Source organism: Curcuma longa, chromosome 20, assembly GCF_044706935.1.
Source record: "Curcuma longa cultivar G26 ecotype Majalengka, Jawa Barat chromosome 20, ITB_CL_G26_1.1, whole genome shotgun sequence".
In the NCBI taxonomy this organism is placed as follows: Eukaryota; Viridiplantae; Streptophyta; class Magnoliopsida; order Zingiberales; family Zingiberaceae; genus Curcuma; species Curcuma longa.
The window spans coordinates 4,258,186-4,278,652 of record NC_133880.1 but is presented as its reverse complement, the minus strand read 5'-3'; the positions used below and the strand labels follow the sequence as shown (position 1 = coordinate 4,278,652).

General features: G+C 37.5%; 3 protein-coding genes and 1 pseudogene across 5 annotated transcripts; 3 read left to right on the top strand and 1 right to left on the bottom strand.

Moving 5' to 3' along the window:
- Window positions 1–1,572: 1,572 nt before the first annotated feature.
- LOC141813307 (putative E3 ubiquitin-protein ligase XBOS34) lies at window positions 1,573–6,621 on the bottom strand. Its single transcript, XM_074701247.1, has 9 exons — window positions 6,371–6,621; window positions 6,178–6,292; window positions 5,643–5,723; window positions 5,421–5,509; window positions 5,238–5,329; window positions 5,013–5,094; window positions 3,936–4,038; window positions 2,955–3,040; window positions 1,573–2,654 (listed from the first exon to the last, which is right to left on the bottom strand). The coding sequence occupies exons 1-9, from the start codon at window positions 6,470–6,472 to the stop codon at window positions 1,887–1,889; spliced, it is 1,518 nt and encodes a 505-aa protein (XP_074557348.1). The 5' UTR covers window positions 6,473–6,621; the 3' UTR covers window positions 1,573–1,886.
- Window positions 6,622–11,340: 4,719 nt separating this feature from the next.
- On the top strand, window positions 11,341–12,481 carry LOC141813597 (uncharacterized; annotated as a pseudogene).
- A 722-nt stretch (window positions 12,482–13,203) lies between these two features.
- Window positions 13,204–14,098, top strand: LOC141813939 (uncharacterized). Its single transcript, XM_074701947.1, has one exon. It carries the CDS (start codon window positions 13,309–13,311, stop codon window positions 13,825–13,827), a length of 519 nt encoding a protein of 172 aa, XP_074558048.1. The 5' UTR covers window positions 13,204–13,308; the 3' UTR covers window positions 13,828–14,098.
- Window positions 14,099–17,327: 3,229 nt separating this feature from the next.
- LOC141813848 (ubiquitin-like protein 5) lies at window positions 17,328–19,742 on the top strand. 3 transcript variants are annotated; one of them, XR_012600408.1, is made up of 3 exons: window positions 17,328–17,617; window positions 18,278–18,357; window positions 19,565–19,742. XR_012600408.1 is itself a non-coding variant. In XM_074701839.1 (2 exons), the coding sequence occupies exon 1, from the start codon at window positions 17,390–17,392 to the stop codon at window positions 17,609–17,611; it is 222 nt and encodes a 73-aa protein (XP_074557940.1). In that variant the 5' UTR covers window positions 17,328–17,389; the 3' UTR covers window positions 17,612–17,617; window positions 19,565–19,742. The 3 variants fall into 3 exon arrangements, 2 of the variants coding, with proteins under 2 accessions (XP_074557940.1, XP_074557941.1); XM_074701839.1 differs by lacking the exon at window positions 18,278–18,357; XM_074701840.1 differs by lacking the exon at window positions 18,278–18,357 and having other exon boundaries at window positions 17,328–17,623.
- Window positions 19,743–20,467: the final 725 nt, after the last annotated feature.

The following is a 20,467-nucleotide window of genomic DNA, read 5'->3' as shown; positions in this document are numbered from 1 at the left end:
AGCGAGGCCCTCTTCCGAAGAGAGTGGAATCGGGCAGAGAGACATGACCTAACCACATCATGGCTCGATTTAAACTCATCAAATGTAAAAAATATATATATATTTTTTTTAAACTTTAAACTTTAGGATCTAAAATTTAAGATTTAATATTTAATTTTTAAAAATGAATATATATATATATATATAGGAAATTGATCTCCTGCGCTCCGATCCCCTGCGCTCCCCGTGCGCGACGCAATCGAGACCGTCCGTTTCTCCGATCGACGCACAGTGTTTCTCCTCAGACGTTTGCTCCTTCACCGCAGCTGTTCACCGGCGTCCGGCCATCTCCGGCCACCGGACCGGCGCCGATGGATGCGCAACTCACCGGCGCCGGATCCGGTGGTCGGATTCCGGCCAAATTCGGCCGGAATCTGGCCGAATTTCGGCCGGAATCGGCCAACAGCTACTGTTGGCCGATTCCGGCCGATTTCCGGCGAAAGCGGGCGCCACCGTGTCTGCCCTGTTTCGGCCGGAATCCGGTGCTGATGTGTGCGCCGTCGAGTTGCGCTTCCAACGAGTCCGGGATTGCAGCCAACGGTGATCGGACGACGAAGAACGGCGGCGATGAACGGAAGGAGGTCGGCTGTCGCGCACGGGGAGCGCAGGGGATCGGAGCGCAGGAGATCAGTTCTCTCTATATATATATATATATTCTAATAAAATTTTATTTCTAAAAACAGTTGGGATCCTTGTCGCAATAGACTCCCGTCACAAATGTGTAACGGAAATCTGGACCGTTCGATTTTAAAATCAACGGTCGATCGGTAAATCCCTAAACCCAAAACCCTAAATCTTAAACTCTAAACCCTAAAGCAAATCACTCATTCAATCTACGACCTGGATTTAATCTTAACTTTAAAATCGAACGATGCAGATTCCCGTCATAAATTTGTGATGAAAGTCTATTGTGACAAGCAACTTTTTTTTCTAAAAAATTACCTTCGTGAAAGTATAGTTTTGACTTTTGACTTAGTTTAGTTTATTAAATAATTTTAGTCAAAAATACAGATAGTCAAACCTGTATAATAATATTTAAGTTCTACACAAAAAATGATTATGAATCAAATAATACTCTTATGGACTCAACACTAACACTGACTTATCGGTTTTAGATTAAACTAATGATGACCCGAAATAACTTATCTTTTATTTCAAATTTTAACACTTAAAAAAATACTTAACGAGAAATTTTAGTTAAAAAAAAACTATTTGTTTACCTCGAAATAATCCATTTTATCTGAAACATATTTTTTTCCTATGTAGAGTGCGTTCCACAATGTTCCTTTATTCTTCCAAAATGATAAAATTTTAACCCAAATGAACATTTTATTAATTTAAGCATGATTTTATATATATATATATATATAAAGAGCATATAAAGAACAAACACCTTTTGAGAATTCCTAAACAAGGAGGTATATTTCAGGGATTTGATTTTAAAATTCTATATTCTTTGTATTGAAAAAACAAAGATTTAAGATTGCAAGCTCGAAAAAGGAAACCACACATCATAAAACTTAATAACAGAAATTAATTCAAACATATCTTTATTCTCATTGCCAGCAAATTCAGAACACAATCCACTGCCCAATAATCCAGAAATTTTTACATCAAAATATTTTACTGACAGCATTACTCCAAATTCTTGGCATAAATTATCATAAATATAAGGTATTGTTCACAACTGCATGCCGCCCTAATCCTTTGATATGCAGAACTTTCGAAAAAGATTCAGTTGACCTCTTAGCAGTAGGAGAGTCTTGCAACTTGGAAGAATCTTCTATCCCCAAGATTCAATTGACCACTTAGCACTAGATGAATCTTGCAACTCAGTTCATGATCCTTCAAACAGCGTAGAGCCTTACAACCTGGTCTATTTTGGCACGGCAAACGGGGCATCCCCATTGCTTGCTTTCAATCTCCTTTAAACATGACATGCAACCGGCCATATGCCCACAAGGAATGCATGCCCCTTCCACTGGAGCATCCAAACAGATGACGCAACAGCTAGCTGTGCTACTGCTGCCTGCTTTTTCTCCACTCGACTCGGTTTTGGAGGATGCATCAACATCTTTAGATTCAGCATTATCATGAACAATCTGTTCCATTGTCATGCTCATGTCTATGGGGCTGCTATCGATGGATGGATAGTGGATAGGACCATCAAGCAATGTGTCCTCAGATATAGGAGGGGCAGAAGGAGCTTCATGAGATGGTTGAATAACTGGTGGTTCAAGTTTCTGGATAGTAGATGGCAAAGCACTCAATGGAACCACAGGCACAGCCCATCCAGTTGCATCTGGTTCGTTTGTGGGCATTCTATTATTCGTCTTTGAAGTACTATCAACAATCTGGGGAGCCCAGCCATCGTATGCTGTATTTTCTGAACAGGTTCCCCAACCATTTGTATCACTAGTTTGTGGATTAGATTGAACAGGAGGCACTCCCTCTGCCATAGCCGTTTGTATGGAGGCATTTATAGCCATCTCCATTTCTATATATTCTTGTGTGTGTGTAGGTGCAGCTTCTGTCTGTGTTGAAACATTAGAGATTGTTTGTTGTGGATTGGGCATTGAAGCACCTATCGGCATTTCTGAAAGACTAGTGGGGACCTGTAGAATGGAAATGATTTGGAATGAGATGGTGCAATTAACAAGAAGCAGAAGAAAGTACATTGATAACTAGAATTCCAGTACTTCAGAAAGCCGATTAAAAAACTAATACAGTTAATAATGGACTACAAACAGAGTTCCAAATACTAATGCTATGTAATGATAGACAAATTTAGTTAGTGAAGAAAACAGTTTTAACTTAAAGGTTTGTCTATTATATTTTTTTATCAGAGATTGTATGTTCAGTTGCATCAAAAAATCAATGCATAATTAGGAGGGATCTTTGCAAGTGATGAATACCTGGGAAATTCCTCTGCATGCTCTCAAGAACCACAGTAATTGTTGCTTGTCACCTTCATTTGCAGCAAAAAACTTGTACCGTGTCCCTGGGCGAAAGGAATAGCTAAGAACAGAATCCCATTGTAACTAAGCTGGAAGATACATATTGTCCTATTGCAACTAAATTGTATTCTGACAAAAGAAGCCAGATTAGTGTCCATTATCAATAATCAGTTCTCATTGAAATGTCCGGGCATAGCAATATCAACATAAACATTTAAACAAGACTGTCTCAACAAATAACAGTACCATCACAAAAATAATCTTTAAATATTTTCATTTAAACAAGAAGCCTTACCTGTAAAAAAAGATACTACATGCAAGTTTTACAATACATTCAAAGAAAGTACTGCATATTCAAGAGACAGATAATTAAAATGCTGATGAGAAAAGCATCTTTCGTGGGATACGTTTATGTACTATAATGGTAATACTCCAGACAGTACCTTTCTTTATGAAAACCCAAAAAGGTCAAGAACTGGTCAGATGCAGTGATAATCAGTACTAAATACTGGCCAGCATAAACCAGTTGAACTGATTTTTTTTAAAAAAAAATTCAAGTCTATTATGTGTATTTATTTTAACCAAAATAGTTGAAGTGATTAATTATGAACCATAGAATTGGTGCCATTTATTTTCTCCCTGATCAGAATGATTCCAATCACTGTACCAATCCCAATGAGCTGGCATAATGTGCAAGTTGACACAGGTCAACTGCTTTGAGCTGGGTGGAAGGGGAGAAAAAGTAGGAGCAAGAAGAGGATGAGAAAAAGAGAAGCAGCCCACCTAACCCAAGGAAGAAGCTACAATCTAAACTAGGATTGCCATTTTTAACAAATGCTACATGATAAAAATAATGTTTACTTTATATAATTTTTTTTTTTTGAAAAGCAACAATTTGTTCACAACATAATAATTCTGAAGAAGATCAGAGAAACATACTTTCGGGTTTATCAACAATGACAATAGCAGGATCTACTTGATTGAACTTGGGTTCCTCAATCTGCGCCTTCCATAGTAAAACAACAGAACGTGGCCTAGCAGTCTATTTTTCAACAGTGAATAAGAATCAATGATCGAGCAAGTGAAATGAGTACTTGCAGACTAATAGTTAAGCTTTGACACGATGAGAGGAAAAAAGGGAACAAATGTGCCATAAATAACAAGCATAATATTCTACCCTCCTATTGATATGATTTTTTAATCAAATTCCAATTTTTACACGATTTGGATAATAGGGATTCACAACTATATACAAGGAACAAACTATTTTCCACTGCGAGAGTTACAAACCTGATAGCCTGCTTAAGGCCAAATGGAAAATGACTTAGTTTTAACAAAGTCATCTAACGACTAATTTTAAGAACCAGATGATTATGTTCTGGAATTAGTACTCAGACCTTAATTATGAACAGCCTATGTATTGATTAAGTTGCATAACAAAGTCGTTCTGCAGTAAAGAGCATGCTGTGGCAGAAACTGCAGGATCATTTTCTTCAACATTTCCTCAAAAGACATTATCTGATCCATTTTCATTTTTAAGAAGCTCAAAGAAGTATTGAATGCATCTTGCTCACAAGTCATCATTACGAGTGTTGATTAGATGTTGAATGCAATATCTTTAGATCATATGAACTAGTATAACAGCAAGAAAAAAACTAACAAAAATAGAAATCCTACGTGTCAATAATAGACAAGCATGCTAAACCTCCACTGTGGAAATAGTAGGCAAATGTGCTAAACCTGTAACAATAGCTATGGGTTTTTTATCGGCCATAATAATGACTCACACTTCATCAAATATTTTTATTAATTCCACAAATAAAGAAACTTATAAAGAACCAACAAAAATTGCATGTGCATGAATATTGGCTTCAATATTTGGTTGACCAGGTTGTTTATAGGTGTGATTTTGTGAAATATTTTGAATAAATATTTCATATATTGCTAAATCAAAGTTAGCTACCTAGATTATTGAAAAACATGAAATACAAACAAGGGCACAATTCTAAACTATACCTGCAAATCAGAATAGATGACTAACTGAAACTTGACTGGATTTGTTGGATTGCGACGGTCACATGGCAAAACCACAGCCCAACTGTTGAATAAATGAAATGATTAGCATTTGTAGAAATCCTGTGAATATCAATGTAAATTGATATATTTATACTGATGTCTCGTATTGATCAGAGAAAAAAAACATATGGGCGACATAGAAAATGACTAAAATCATATACAGACATTTTGCGGATCAATAGCTGTGGAGCAAATGCTTCCAAAAAACCCGGACCATAAGCCTCCCTAAGCCATCCAGAAAAAAGAGAAATTCGGCTCTGAAAATAGCAAATCAGTTGCAAATTACACAGCACAGAACCAAGTACCAAATGAAGAGGAGTTATTAGTATTCAACAGCAGCAAGCAAACCTCAATGGCCCTGACAACATTTAAATGCCCTCTTTCTCTTGCCAAATCAAGAGCAGTATGACAATCATCATTCAAGGCAAAAGGATTTGCTGTGATATTTAAGAAGGGAATTCTCATCACCATGCTAGCATTGACCAAAAACCCAAGAGAGAGAGAGAGAGAGAGAGAGAGAGAGAGAGAGAGAGAGAGAATTTAACATAATATTTCAGTGATTTAGCTAACCTCCATTGGAAAGGAGGAGGTGAACTATTTGTTCGCAGCCCTTTTTCGCAGCATGGTGTAAGGCAGTTCCTGCATGGCATCCTATTTTGAAAAAACAAACACATTCATATATTCACATTCAGTTTCAGATGTCAGTAATTTAATGAAAATAATATATTAGAAAATATATCAGCTAGTCATAAAAAATAACAGTAAAATGTATTAGAAAATACATAAAAGCGCACAGGCATTATTCTCACACTTTGGAACATAGTCCCAAAAAGCAATGTACACAATCACGTAGGCGGAAATAGACGGGGACTACTTCGTCTAGTGATTAAGTGGTTCTTTCTAGGTGATTGTTTGAAGAAAGGCCCACTTAGGTGATCTAGGCGGCCTACTTAAGTGGCCAAGGCAGTCCAAACGACTAGTTTAGAAAGGTGCACTAGAAAAAGTGATTAACTTGACATTGAGCATGTAGAAATGGGATTCGCGAAGCATTTCTCAAGTCAATACAAGAAGCGACATAGAATTTAGAACCAGAAGACGGTCTCACCAGGCCTATAAGCGTTGACCTTGGCGCCCAACTCAATCAGAGCATTGGCGACTGGGACGAGATCGTGCCTCGAGCATGCGACGATCAAGGGGGTCTTCCCTTCTTTATCTACCCACTGCACGAGTTCATCCGAGGTCAGAGATACTTAGAATAACGTACCAATTCAACTGACTCAACACTTCACAGCGCTTACCTCGAGTCCAGCGCCCTGACCGCGAAGCGCCCTGATCCCCTCGATATTGCCGTAGCTGACCTGCTGGTAGAGCAGCTCATCCTTGGATTCTGACGCTCCCATGGACTCGCAGATAAAATCGATTAAATCAAAGAACAAAAAAAAACTTCCAACGGAGAGCTTGAAGCCTTCGATCGAACACCTCCAACCAAGGCTTCGCTTCGAGGTCCGAAAAGCGTCGCGGTTGCCCTTTCTCTTCCGCCCAAAATAATTTATTTTCCTTTGTCACGAAGGAAACCAGAGTATATTTTGATTTCATAATAATTTATTTAATAATAACTGATTTAATAAATTATTTATTTAATCAATGTGTTGAACTTTTAGTTCATTTTAAATTATTATTTAAAATGGCCTGATATGGTGGCGAGCATGACTATAAAACGAGCCCTAGTTTCTCTTCCCGGCGTCCGCACTTCTCTGCTCTCCTTTCCATGGCGAACCATCAACAGCCGATCCCGCGGCCGTGGGTCCTCGATCTGATCCTCCCTGCTCTTGTCGTTCTCCTCATCGCCGCCCATGTCTTGTCTTTGGTATGCCCTACGTTTCCTTCTCTTATCTTCTATCACTCTCTTTCGATCTTCTTCTAAGGTTGTTTCTTTCCCATGTTCTTTTAGGTCTATTGGATCTACAGATTAGCCACCGACAAGAAAACGCAGGTTGGCCCGCAGAGGAGCAAGGCCCATTGATCTCCGTAAGTTTGCTCACTCCATGCCTGACGAGCACGATATTTGTTTTTTCTCTTCCTTTCTTTTTGATTTACAGTGGAACTTTAATTTGTTAATTTGTGCATAGATGAGCTGACAAATTAATTTGCGTCTTAAGAAATGCTTTCTTTCGAGGATGCCCGTTCTAGAAGTGAATTTTGTTGCTTACTTTGCAATTAGAATAAAATTTAGGAAGTTACATATGATTGAATTATTGGAGTTGTTAGCTGCTCCAAAAAGTATGTCGAATTTTATTCTTTAGTTATCGTTGCTCTGGTCGAATCAATGGATCAATTGGTCGAACCTCATGTGGACTTTTTTTTTTTATCATCTGAGTTCATTAGCCATATCGATCTAGATCCAGTAGTTAAACCTCAAATGTATTGTTTTTTAGTTTTGACCTATAAATTTAGATCATAAAGATCTATCACATGAATAAATTTCACATCACCAAGAAACACATTTTTTATCACATTATAATTTTATGCATAGTTATAAAAATAGCTGAAAATTAATCTAATCAAGCTCCATATTGTTACTATTATATATAACAGACATAATATAAAAGAAATAAATTATTAGCACATACGAATAATTATTTATGTAAAATTAAAATAATCAGCTTATATTTTAAATGGATAATATATATATAAGTGTTTCTAGATCATGCAGCAAGTTAGATATAGATAGTTATTCATACTCTAGCTTGAATGTTTTACATGGAATTAGTTATTTAGATAGTGGTAGTAATGTTTACAATTTTTATGATAAGTACATATGTGAATGGCTTCTAATAAATTTCCATCCATTCTTCTACCTTACCTCCATTCCCAAGTAAATGGTGGTAGGATTTTTTTTCTTTTCCTAAGTAAACAGGATGATATGTAATTGAATTTAATTCTGTTCATTATTATCTTTCTCTTTTCTAAAGTTAAATGCTTTGTTTGCTTATTTGTTCTTTCCAAGTAATAAGATAATAGAGCATAAGTATCTTCTTAGCAAAATTCTTACTACAGTGTTTTTGGCAGCATTCTATATCATATGTTATACAGTTTCTTACGTGACTCTGTGCTTATTGATAGTTTGACCTTTTCAAATTTTAGTTTGTTTCATCAAAGTATAAGTTTACCCCACAATGAAAATAAGAAAAAAAAATCTGAAAGGAATATAAGTGGCTAAACAATCTAATATAAATTGACTAATGTGACTGATAGATAAAAGTGTCCTTATGACAGACCCTTGGTGAACTGAAAACGGTGCTTCAAAATAGCAACATGGGAATTGCACTAAAACTCTGACAATGCATCAAGAGTTATACATAATGAATACAACAAATTAGAGTGTCAAAGACAAAAGGCTAAAATGATCAAGTGGGATTAGTAAATAAAATAAAAATACTATTATATGGGTGCAGTTAGGAGTATCTTTAATATGCCATAAAATGAGGGAATATGCTAAGATGATATATTCTATGAGAAATAGTTATACAAATTCAATTGTTATAAATAAAGGTATTAGTAGTTGGACATGAAAGCAAATTTTGTAACCTTATTAAGGTAGTTAAAACCCCCTTAAGAGAGTGGAATATGAGTGATATGACCTTACATAGAGCTCAACAGGGAGGAATTATATCTTTATAATTAGTGGTAAATAGTTATGAATTACCACAACAAATTTAAAATACCAATAGTTTAGTTAACAAATATTTTTTGTAGTTGTTGTGAGGTAAGTAGCCATTTATTTAGGCACTTGTAAAGTATTCACCAATCGTGTAAAGAGTATGGGCACCCAATGAATATCCACATAATTACATAGATGGATGAGAATTTTAATTTTTAAAATTTCTATAATATTTAGTAGATTGGTATCCAATGAATTAATCAAGTGTTGATATGGATGCTAGATGGATAAGATTTTTTATTTTTAAAATTTGCATAATATTTAGTAGATTAGATATCCAATTAATTAAACTAGTATAAATATGGATGCTAGGGAAAACCATGAATACTAAACATGTTATCATTTCTAATATGATATGAAAACTGGTGATAGAAACTAGAAAAAAAAAGCTTAGCATCATGACCTGTTGGAATGCCAATCACACATCATTGCTAATAGTAGGATAGCCACCACGAAGAGAAAAGACATGCACTCTATATAAATATTCTTATTGCCCTTTTTTCTCTTTTATTTCTCAAGTTATTATAAAGAAAAATGTTAATTGGGTCATCTAGAAAAAGAAGAGAATATACAATTGTTTGACCATAAAAAAAATCAAAAGACTACACAAATGTATTTAATTTTCTATTTCCTACTGCTACCAGTTGCTTTCATCCCTCCAAATTAGGGCCTCAAATTATATCCACAAGATGCTATAAAGACCGTAGTCTTTCTTTGCTCTTTTTTTCCCATGCACAAAAGTTTGCTGCTCCTCTTTTTTACATAGCTTAGTTGAATTCCAGCGCTGAGGACTTCTTTCAAGAGGATTCTGAAACACCTAGCTTACAAGGAGCCACCCTCCTCTTCTCCTTTTTGGGGGGTCATTCAAGAGGATTCTGACTGCTTTCCGTTTTCCTTTTTTGATCCTTCAGATCCCTGATATTTCACTACTAACAATCTCATACAAAAATAGCTAACATGGTAGGTTACAGCTAAGTAGATAACAAAATGGTCGTACTTGCACCACGGCACACAACAATCTAAGTCTTGGCAAGTGGAGGCATGTTTCTGAAGAAGAGACCAAATCTTTTTGCATGTTATGCAACCAACGCTAATACGCACCAATCAGCCTTCAGCATGGTGGAAGAGCATATTAAGTTGCAGCCAAGAGCATTTACTAGCATGTGCAGAAACATCCTGTTAAGGCATACCAAGTGTTCATCTTTTTAGATATATTCATAGCATGAAAAATGCCAACATGAATGCAGCATGACACTCACAACTGTATGCAGTGGGTCCTACTGACATGCAGTGGGATCCACTGCCAATGTGAGTGTCATGATGCATTCATGCTGGCATTCTTCATGCTATGAATCATTACTCCTTATGCCGAGATTTTCCTTGATAGCAAGAGCCAGTGCATGATGCAGAAGATGCTGCAATGGAATTATGAAGGTGATCAGGATCATTATAGATTCATAGTTGAGAATGCTTAGCCCGTCCAATTGTGCAAAACTGGTAAAGCTCATTTTGACAAAAATCTAAAACCCAGTTATTGTGTCAAGCCATCTTTATCTTCAGTATCTGTAGCAATCTCTGACTTGACCAGTAATTAAATTAATGAACTAAAAAGAGTATAGACAAGGTCCACTTTATGAAAAAGAGTCCAAAGGCATACTAGTCGGAATGAGTGTTTTGCTTTGGATTTAATAGGATTTCTATACTCTTTCCAAAGCCTCTTCTCTTTATTATAACATGATTCATGCAAAATGAAAAAACTCTAACCAACAAATTGTAAGATACACTTGGCAGAATATCTGTGCCAAATTGTGAATTGTTAGAGTAAAAAAAGAAATGTTTAAATTATAGTAGAAGCCTCACCTCCTGAAAATAACATGAATTTGCGCAAGTCGCTAGCCAGTTGATTGCATCAGGAAGGATAAACGTACGTATATGAATTCACAATACTAATACTTGCAGAAACGTCACTTCTGGAATTATAAATACAATTCCATGGTGCAGCTAATTGTTGACTGACCATGCCAATATGTGTCTCAAGGGTTTACTCTAAACCCTAAACCCACCATTTTTGGAGGGAAGATTAGAAATACAATTTAATCAATTTTTATATATTATTTTGGAGGGAGGATTAGAAATACAATTAATTAATTTACTAACATTGAAATTTCGGTTAGCGGTCTTATTGCCGCTAATTACGTATGTGGGAGGATTGGTATACAAAATAATATTATAAAAAAACTATCTAAAAAACAACGCAGCTGAAATTAAAACATAGTATTAATAAATCCTTTTTTTTCAATAATATTGTCAAAAAGAAATAAATATAATATTGTGAAAATTAATAACAAAATAGCAAAGTAGATTAATAAGAGTTAGTAAATAGATACGGTATAATTCAAAGCAAAAATATACAAAATTTTCACAAAATAAAATAGAAATTTCGAATGCTGTTACAATTACAGTTACGGATTTTTCTGCTTTTCCGTTGTCCGTTGTCCGTTGCTGCCTATATTAATCCCCTACGAAGTCGTCGAGACCACCGGAGATATGGAGGGCTTCCTAACGAAGCGAGATACCGACGGGAAGCTGCCGCGGTCTACCCGCGTGAAGAACAAGACACCAGCGCCCATCCAGATCACCGCCGAGCAGATCCTGCGCGAGGCCTGCGAGCGGCGGGAGCGGCCGCCGAAGCAGAAGATTACCTCCCACGAGCTAGCGGACTACCGGCTCCGCAAGCGTAAGGAATTCGAAGATCTCATACGGCGCGCTCGCCGGAACACTGGCGCCTCGAGGATTCCCAAGGGGACTTCGCTCGCGCTCGATCCATCTGGGAGCGCGTTCTCGACGTCGACTATCGCAACCCTACACTGTGGCTCAAATATGCGGAGCTGGAGATGCGAAACTGCTGTATCAATCACGCTCGTAACGTATGGGACCGGTCCGCGCCGTCGCCCTCCTTCCCCGCGTCGACCAACTTTGGTACAAGTACATCCACATGGAAGAGATGCTTGGCAATGTTGCAGGCGCTCGCCAGATTTTTGAACGTTGGATGGATTGGCAGCCCGACGCTCAGGGCTGGCTTTCCTACATCAAATTTGAACTTCGTTACAATGAAGTTGATCTTGCACGAACGATCTACCAACGGTTTGTTGTTTGCCACCCTCGTCCTTCCTCTTTCATTAATTATGCCAGGTTCGAGGCCAAGCGCGGTGAAATTGCTCGTGCCCGTGCGGTGTATGAGCGCGCCATCGACCTTCTCTCCGAAGACGAGGAAGCAGAGCAGCTCTTCGTTGCCTTTGCAGGCTTCGAGATCTGGCTCAAGGAGACGGAACGAGCACGTTGCATATACCGTTACGGCCTAGCTAGACCACGTCCCCAAGGGGAGAGCCAAAGATTTGTACAACGAGTACGTTGCTTTTGAGAAGCAGTACTACGGAGACACGGCCGTCATCGAAGATGCTACCGTCAGAAAAAGAAAATCAAAGTATGATGACGAGGAGGTGAGGAAGAAGAACCCTTTCAATTATGACTCGCCTCTACTCGAAGCAGCGTACAAATGGAAAAAGCAGAAACTAGACGAAGATCGAGTGAAAACTTAAATTGACAAGCATCATGGACCTATGAATATGCTATTCTTCTATATGTCTTATAACTTCAGCTTTTAGAATTTCTTAATATTGGTATTGAATTCAACGATAATCTTTTTCTGATAGCTAGACAACCGAAGTTCCTTTTGTTTCCTCTAATCTTTGCCGTTTGTTTCCTGATAAACAACCGAAGGGATTCTCATCTGATGTTATAATGAATAAGCAACCAAAACTGTCTTGAGTAGTGAGATAGTTAAGCAGCCTCTCTCTTCTCACTCTGTTGCCATGCATCCAAGTGATCATGCGAGACTTGTCTTCTCCTTGATTCAAGTAGCTGACAAGTAGCCGTCACCTATCTCACCGAATGTTCCTTGATCCTAATAATGTCCAACCCCCCAACTTTTGACATAGTTGCAATCGACCACCCTCTTATCCTACCTACCTTCCAAGGAAGAAGAGGCACCACAGCCAGCAGTAGCAGAAGAAGAAGAAGAAAGTCTGTCAATTTAGATGTGAAAGCAAGGTACCAGAGTGGGACATCACAACCGACACCCATCTTGTTCCTACAACCGACGCCAATGCATAAAATGTTTATCATATTATTCTTCAATTGCTATAGATCATATGAAAGAAGATAAATACATTCTCTGTTACATTAATTGGCCTAATAAGTTTGCTTGTCGATGACTTGTCTAGTTGTTACGCGATTCATTGATATTGATTCCAGCACGAGTTTGAGTTCAGTTCAATTCGATTCGGTTCGATTCCACCCAATGTATGACCACGACCAGCCTGTCCAACTAGCTGCCTACTGCTTACTAATCCCACCACTATTTGTGCTGCATCACCCTTACCTTTCTAATTCAGAGCAAGAGCAAGAGCAGCAGATCGTCTTGCTCCCGTCACAGATCTGCTGCTCCTGCTGGTCATGGGCTCCCTGCTGGAGAACCTCCAGAAGAAGCGGCTTTTCCCTACCATGCCCTACAAGGACGACCTCCCCACCTTCCACCCCAACCAGCAGCACTCGCAGCAGCAGCCGGACGCTCGCCTCATCGGCCTCCGCAAGCGGATCTCCTCCTTCTCCGTCAAGATCCAGCCCCTCTCCGCCGACTGGGCCGCCTTCCGCCGCTCCAAGTCCGCGCCCTCCTTCGGCGACCTCGCCGGCGTCCGCCGCTGGTGGGGCCAGTGCTGGGGCTGGGTCCTGTCGCGCAAGCCGGCGTTCGCTCAGGACATCGAGATGAACGAGGAGGAGACCGCGATGGTGGGCTTCCAGTTCAGGGGCAGCTGGCGCCACATCCTCTACCGGGTCCGATCCGAGATCCGGAAGCTGATCCGCTCCGACAGCCTCCCCACCACCCGCCCCCACGGCTTCAGGTGCGATTCCTTCGCCCACTCTCCAAATTTCGACGGCGTCACCAACCCCGGCGCCGCCGCGAAATCGACCTAATCGACCGATCCCAATCTTAAGAAGTTATACGTGTTGTTATTAATTATCGTTCGCTTAAGCTTTTATTCTTTGTTGTTCATCGACTTCTTTACATTTGGATCTATCTCTCAGATCATAAAATGAGGGGCCGATTGAATTAAATCTCTTCCTTCTCCCTGCGATTGTGACTACCTGTGGACGCTATCTTCTTTTTATTCTTTTTTGAAGCTATTAATTAGCAAATAAGCGATGTAAATTACATTGTGGAATACATACTCCCTTGTTTTTCAAGAGTGATCAAGAATTGTATCTTTAATTTCCCATGCAAAGAACATGAACCCCAAAAAAAAAGACGTGACCATGACAACATGTGATCCATCATGCCCACCGACAGTTTTCCGAAAGAAAAAAAAAACTAATGAAATTGCACTAAAGTTCTCAAAATTAAATAGATTAATATATGTTAATTTGTGTGTCATGATTGAAAGAACGTTAGAGCATCGATGTTGTAGTGGCTGTGCAGTCCCTGTTTCAAGTAATTAACTGGGTGGTTGGTATGGAGTTGTCTTGGAAGGCAGTTGAATGTTCCATTCCAAGCGCTGAATCGAATCCATGATCAGTTTCATAGAGAATCGTTCTTTCTAATAAAGTTAGGAACCGAAGAAAGAAGAAGGCCAGAATAAGAAGTTGGGACATGTAGATGGAACCTATGAAGTTGGTGTTAATGGAAAGCATCCAGTTTGTTCATTAACCTGATGTTCAAGCGGGTGTTTTTTCCATAGCATCTACTATTTGTGATGCTAGTTACCTAATTTACCCAGTTTTTCATGCATAATCTCTTAGTTCTGTTTCCTGTCAGGTTTGATGGCAAAATTATGGTGGAATTGCTCACTTCGTTCTCAGATTTTCCTATCAGTTTAACTCTACGTGACTCATTTGGCCAAGCATTGACATTTACGTGGATTCTGTGCTCCTACATGTGGCGATCCAACATATTAGTTTTTTTTTTCTTCTCTCTATTCTTGTCTCTCATGCTTGCATGATTCTTGTGGCTTTGACATATGGCACGAGCAGGATGTTCAATTAAAGTCAACGTAGTTTTCAAATAACTTTAAGAGAAGATTTTCTTTGATGAGTGGTCATTTTAAGAGAAGATTTTAGATTTTCTTTTTAGTTTTATTTTTTTTATATATCAAAAGCATTTTGTGGTTACCCTTTTGTTATTGTAATTCTTAAGTGATCGAAATGACCTCTCTAACTCATGATTTCACTGCCTAATTGATTCAATAACAGAGTCGCAGAAGAGGACAAGGGTTTGAATCACGATAAAGCTAAGATAATATCATCTTTTGCTATGGTTAATTGTAATTTCTCAATTTACTTCTGATGTGGTAAGTCTTGCCCGACCCGACGTGGCAGGGTAGGTCAACAGGTCGTCCAATCTGGCCGATCTCGGGGTCCATGGTCAATGTGGTCTTAGGAACCCAGACCCAGTCATCCGAGAGCGGTCCGTCTACCCGGGATAGCCTAACTACAGTCAATCCCTAGTATATGCCGCACCGCTAGGTCATTTCACAGGCTACCCATCGTTTAGCCCATCCTGGCTTGATCAGTCTACTCAGTTTATCCAGGCTGTTCATCTTACCCGGTCATCCCGCTGTAACACGCAGTTTACCCGGCCAATATTCACCATGGTTGTTCCCGGATAACCCGCTTAGTCTTACCGTCAACGATCAGCTCATTCAGACTGCTCAGTCTACTTGGTCTGTTTAACCATCCACTCCGCCCATTTTTCCCGGTTAAACCCGACCATCGCTGGTCCCTGGCACCCTTATCCCACTCCGACATCAATCCCGGCTCAAGTCCTCCTAACATACAATTGTAATACAGACAATCAAGCATGTGAACTGTCATGCAAGGGAAAGGCTATCTTCATGTCTCCACGTCTCACCTCGTCATTGCTGCCATTTTCCTACCTACAACTAAACGACAAAGGTGACATACAGCACCACGCCGCAGGGCAGTTATAGGCGTATCGCCCTTGTTTCCTAGATGTCACCCTACTGGCACAGGTGTCAGACACGTCCAGGTTCTGTCCCCCGATACCACCATAGCCTACTCCCCTGACATATGGAATGTTCGCTTCATAGGTATATCAATTCCCAAGTAGGTATGAGCTCTCTCTCCGAACTCTCGCATTCTCACTACTACTACTGTTACTTTCTCTTCTTCGATCTTCATCGGAAGGCTGACTTGAGCGTCGGAGTGGTTTATCGGGACTCCCCGGCATCAGCTAATCCGTTCGTTCGTGGTGATCTCGCAGGTCCCCCTCCTACCAGGGCCTGCACAGGTTGAGGTGACATCTTCTTGACCGGTGCGTTGACTGTCATTGGTTTTTGGTCCGAACAACCTCCTCACAGATGATCGTGAGATCGATCGTGTGAGACCATTAGGATAACAAATTTTATTTTTTTTTATAGAAGAGTGTGTGTACGCATCTTTGATCTTAGTGTTGTTTAAATTACTTTAAAGCCTTCGTAGTTTATGGTGGGATAGTTAGAGTTTATAATGATAAATTTTCAGCTTAAAATTAAAAAAAATAAATTATTTAACAATAATAATAATATTTTGCCTATATTTTTTCTAGATTCTCATTATTTTTTTCAAAGAAAAAGTATTACTTCGATGTTAATTTTTTTATTTAAAATAAAAAACCTTTTGAATATTACAATCATATTCTTATTGATAGGATAAATAATCACAAATTCTTTATTATTCTATTATTCAAAATTTTATATTTCTCTCTCATAGTTTTATTTAATCGAAAAAATAATTTCCGCTGTTAATTCTTTTAAAATTTTTTACTCCATTTTATTTTATTTTATTTTTATCTTTATATATTCAAGGAATGAAAAATTGAAGATCTCTTAATATTATTATCATATAACTTTAAAACCTTAATCTTGGACCAAAAACTTAGCAAATCTAACTCATATTAATAATTTTTATACTTATTATTGTGAAAACTTAATCTTTATCACAAACTTGTGTATATATCTAGTTTGCTTACATTATACTAAATATTTATTATCAATAGGATTTTGTTGATATACTTACATTTTTTTAATGAAATTTAAATTTTTAACTCGGGGTACATGGCAAGTTAAAAAGTGAAATTTTAATACAGAAGAAAAAATAATTTTTTTAATTATTTTAAATATTTAATTAAAATTAAATTGAATTAATTAAAATCGTATTGAAATCCAATTAAACTGATTAAATTTTTAAATAAAAATTAAATAAATCGAAGATAAAATATCGATAATCAAAATAATTTAAATATTTAAATATTATAAAAAAATTATTTATTAATTAAAATTTTATAAATTTATTTATTTAAAAATTTATAAATAAAATTTTTTATTTTAATTGATTTAATTTATTCGATTTAATCGAATAAAAAATTAATCGATTTTTTTTAGCATTTATTAAGAAGTAATAGCCAATAGCCTTCGTACAGAATCCTCATGAACCCTAACAGCGGTAGGGGAAGAGAAGAAGGCAACTAGAAGGGAAGGCGAAGATGATCGAGGTAGTTCTCAATGATCGGCTGGGGAAGAAGGTCCGAGTGAAATGCAACGAAGATGACACCATCGGCGACCTCAAGAAGCTGGTGGCGGCGCAGACAGGCACCCGCGCTGACAAGATCCGCATCCAGAAGTGGTACAACATCTACAAGGATCACATCACCCTCAAGGACTACGAAATCCACGATGGCATGGGTCTCGAGCTTTACTATAACTAAGCTAGGGTAAAGGTGCCCTCTTCGTTTTTTTTTGTTTTGAGATTAATAGTAATTCTAACCTGTTTGGCTCATTGTGGTATCAAAACTATGATTTGCTCATCGGAATTAAAGAAATCCATGTGATTCTTGCACAGATTGACTGATGGTTTGTACTATTAGGACTTTGTTTTGTATAGAGGATAATTCCAGATTTAGGGTTGCTTAGCGACTAGAGGTAGACATTATTAAAAATTTAATGGATTGAAAAATTCTATAAGTTTTAACTTGGTATTCTATTTGGTATTACTATTATCTAATGTCTGTTATCTTTATCGTAAACTTCCTGTTTGCCATAGATGTTATGCACTTCATGTCCATCTCCATGAATTTAAGCTACTAGTTGGTTATCATTTTCCACCCTTATTCGCCATGAAATTATGATAGAAAGGGGGAAAATGTGAAGTGATGAATTTTTCTATTTGAATAAAGAAACTAGTTAGACAAACCCTTGTTAATTCACATTCTTAGACTAACATGACATTTAAGGTTTAGTTTTTGTGATCTTCTTCAAGCTTCCATTTTTTTTATGGTGTAAAAGTGCCTCAGGAGTTTCTAACTAAGTTAATAAACAGGCACCTTCTTTTCAAACTTCGAAACAATCTAACGGCTATTGTTTACTTTTCTTAGTTTTGCCACCAATATCCAAGATCTTCTGACCCATGTCTACCTAGGCTTGCAAGAACTTGGCAGCATCTCTCTTTGCATATGTGAGATTGAGTTTTTCTATTTTTGTAAACTTAATTGCACAAGAAGTAGGCTGATTATTTTTTACTTGTTGCTGGATCTTAATTTCCTTGCTATGACTCTTCTTTGGCTAGAATTGTCTTCAATATGCAACCCATTACTTAACTTGCATTTCATTTCATGCTCCTTGATAGGCCTAGATTTCTCGTGCTGGTAATCCATCACTGAGATGGGCCAAACTTAAATCTTTTCACTCCATTGAACTGCATTTCTGACTTTATCACATCTTTGTCCACTTTTTTTTGGCCTACAACAATGTGAAAATCCTTTGCACTGTTGCATCACACCCAGGCATTGATGCGATGGGTCACTTATAGGTTATCTCCAAACTCATCCTCTACATAACAAGGCATCTGAGGTTGAGGGCACCCCTCATCCCATCAGATGACAGCTTATCATTAAGTTATGGTAAAAATAATGATGCATTAATAATTTATGGTTAATTTCAGCTTCTAACAAATGTATCATCATATCATGTCAGGTTTAACATATCTATCATAAATCATATCAAATATTCAAATCTGGCACATTGTTGTGTTTTCTCTTCATGAGTGTCAAATGATGACATGGAAATATTATTAATTCAATCAAAGCGATATCCATCTCATCAAAATTAAATAAACAATAGTCAACGATTTGCTGAAATGAAGTGAGTTGTGACCCAACTTCTTGCTTTGTTGCTCTGTATCGTAGAGAGTAGCAGCTAAATAATAGGAAGTCTGGATCATTTCTCTAGCTGGCGCACCCCAAATAGTTTACATAAATATGACTTGATGAGGATGATGATGATGCATCATGGTGTAGTACTGGTAGATGTGATTGAAAAGGGTGATAGATTTTGGCTGCTAAACTAGGTCGGCAGCAGATGTCTGGCCTGTGCTTTTGAGTAAGCTTTCCTGACTCTCTCAACTTGTTGAAATCTAGCAAATCAATTGCCATGGTTGTTTCTCATCTGAGTGGATCTGTCTATAAAATGAGACTCCTAACAAAATTACATATGAAGCTCTATCATGCTGTACATCTTTTGTGTCACTGTTCTTTTTAGTTTTTCCAAGTAAACAGACTTTTAGTGATTTAGTGAAGTAATGATGCTTCTGAATGTTTTCTAGCTAGTTTTTGAATTATTGGCTTACTCTTACTTTATGAAAGTAACAAGTGCTTTCAACGCAGGTTACTATATGAATATGGATCCGAACCATTGGCTGGATGAATGATATGATCTTTAGCACAACTATATGATGCCAAAACTTTCACCCTTGCTATAGTGCCACACTATTTGCTAGCGTGCAAAAACTCATTCTGTATGGAATATATTATACATTGAAACCAATGCTTGATATTTGGATTTCTTTGTGACCTTCAATTACCCTTCAATTATCTTTCATTTTGTCAAACAGATGGGTTTGTAGTTCGTAACATATCAACAAACTCGGTTATGCAATAAGAATGACCGTACTAATCATTCTGGAATAAATGAGAACGTTTCAGGAATATGATATCATCAACGTCCACGATGTGAACGCATCATAGACATTTATTAGTGCAAGGTGGATTCTAATAGATGATGATGTGCAAGTTAAATATCCAAAAATGAATAATTGTGAAATATGAAAATTTTAATCTGAACTTTAATTTTTTTTAACTCGGGCAGAATGCAATATAAATATCTGAAAAATAAATAATTGTGAAATTTTTAGTTAAGAAAAAAAAATACACAGTTTAGAATTCTTAGTGTGAGGGAAGATAGGAACCCTCAGCGCGAACAGTTCGTTTCTGTTTGAATAAATTATTAATTTATTGTTAATTTTCTCTTGTACAGGTGGTTAATTTTATTATTATTATTTTTCCTTTTTGTTAACATAGGTTTTAAGATGTATTATTAATTTTTTTCTGTTAAAATAAGTCGTTAAATTTATTATTAAATTTTATATTAAAAACATATTTTCAAGAGATTTTGCTTTGTATTCTCCAGAAAAAGATGGAATTCGTCGTCCCAGCGGCCTCACACGATCGATTTCACGACCATCTATGAGGGGGTAAATCAAGAAACTATAGTTAGCCACGACAGAGGAG

What these genes read in the sequence shown, in the direction of transcription:
- LOC141813848 (XM_074701839.1), top strand. Translation starts at nt 17,390, where the DNA reads ATGATCGAGGTAGTTCTCAATGATCGGCTGGGGAAGAAGGTCCGAGTG.
- LOC141813939 (XM_074701947.1), top strand. Translation starts at nt 13,309, where the DNA reads ATGGGCTCCCTGCTGGAGAACCTCCAGAAGAAGCGGCTTTTCCCTACC.
- LOC141813307 (XM_074701247.1), bottom strand. Translation starts at nt 6,472, where the DNA reads ATGGGAGCGTCAGAATCCAAGGATGAGCTGCTCTACCAGCAGGTCAGC. An exon ending in CATTGTTGATAAACCCGAAA is followed by an intron (nt 3,041 to 3,935) that starts GTATGTTTCTCT and finishes CCTTTCGCCCAG; the next exon opens with GGACACGGTACAAGTTTTTT. An exon ending in CATGCAGAGGAATTTCCCAG is followed by an intron (nt 2,655 to 2,954) that starts GTATTCATCACT and finishes TCCATTCTACAG; the next exon opens with GTCCCCACTAGTCTTTCAGA.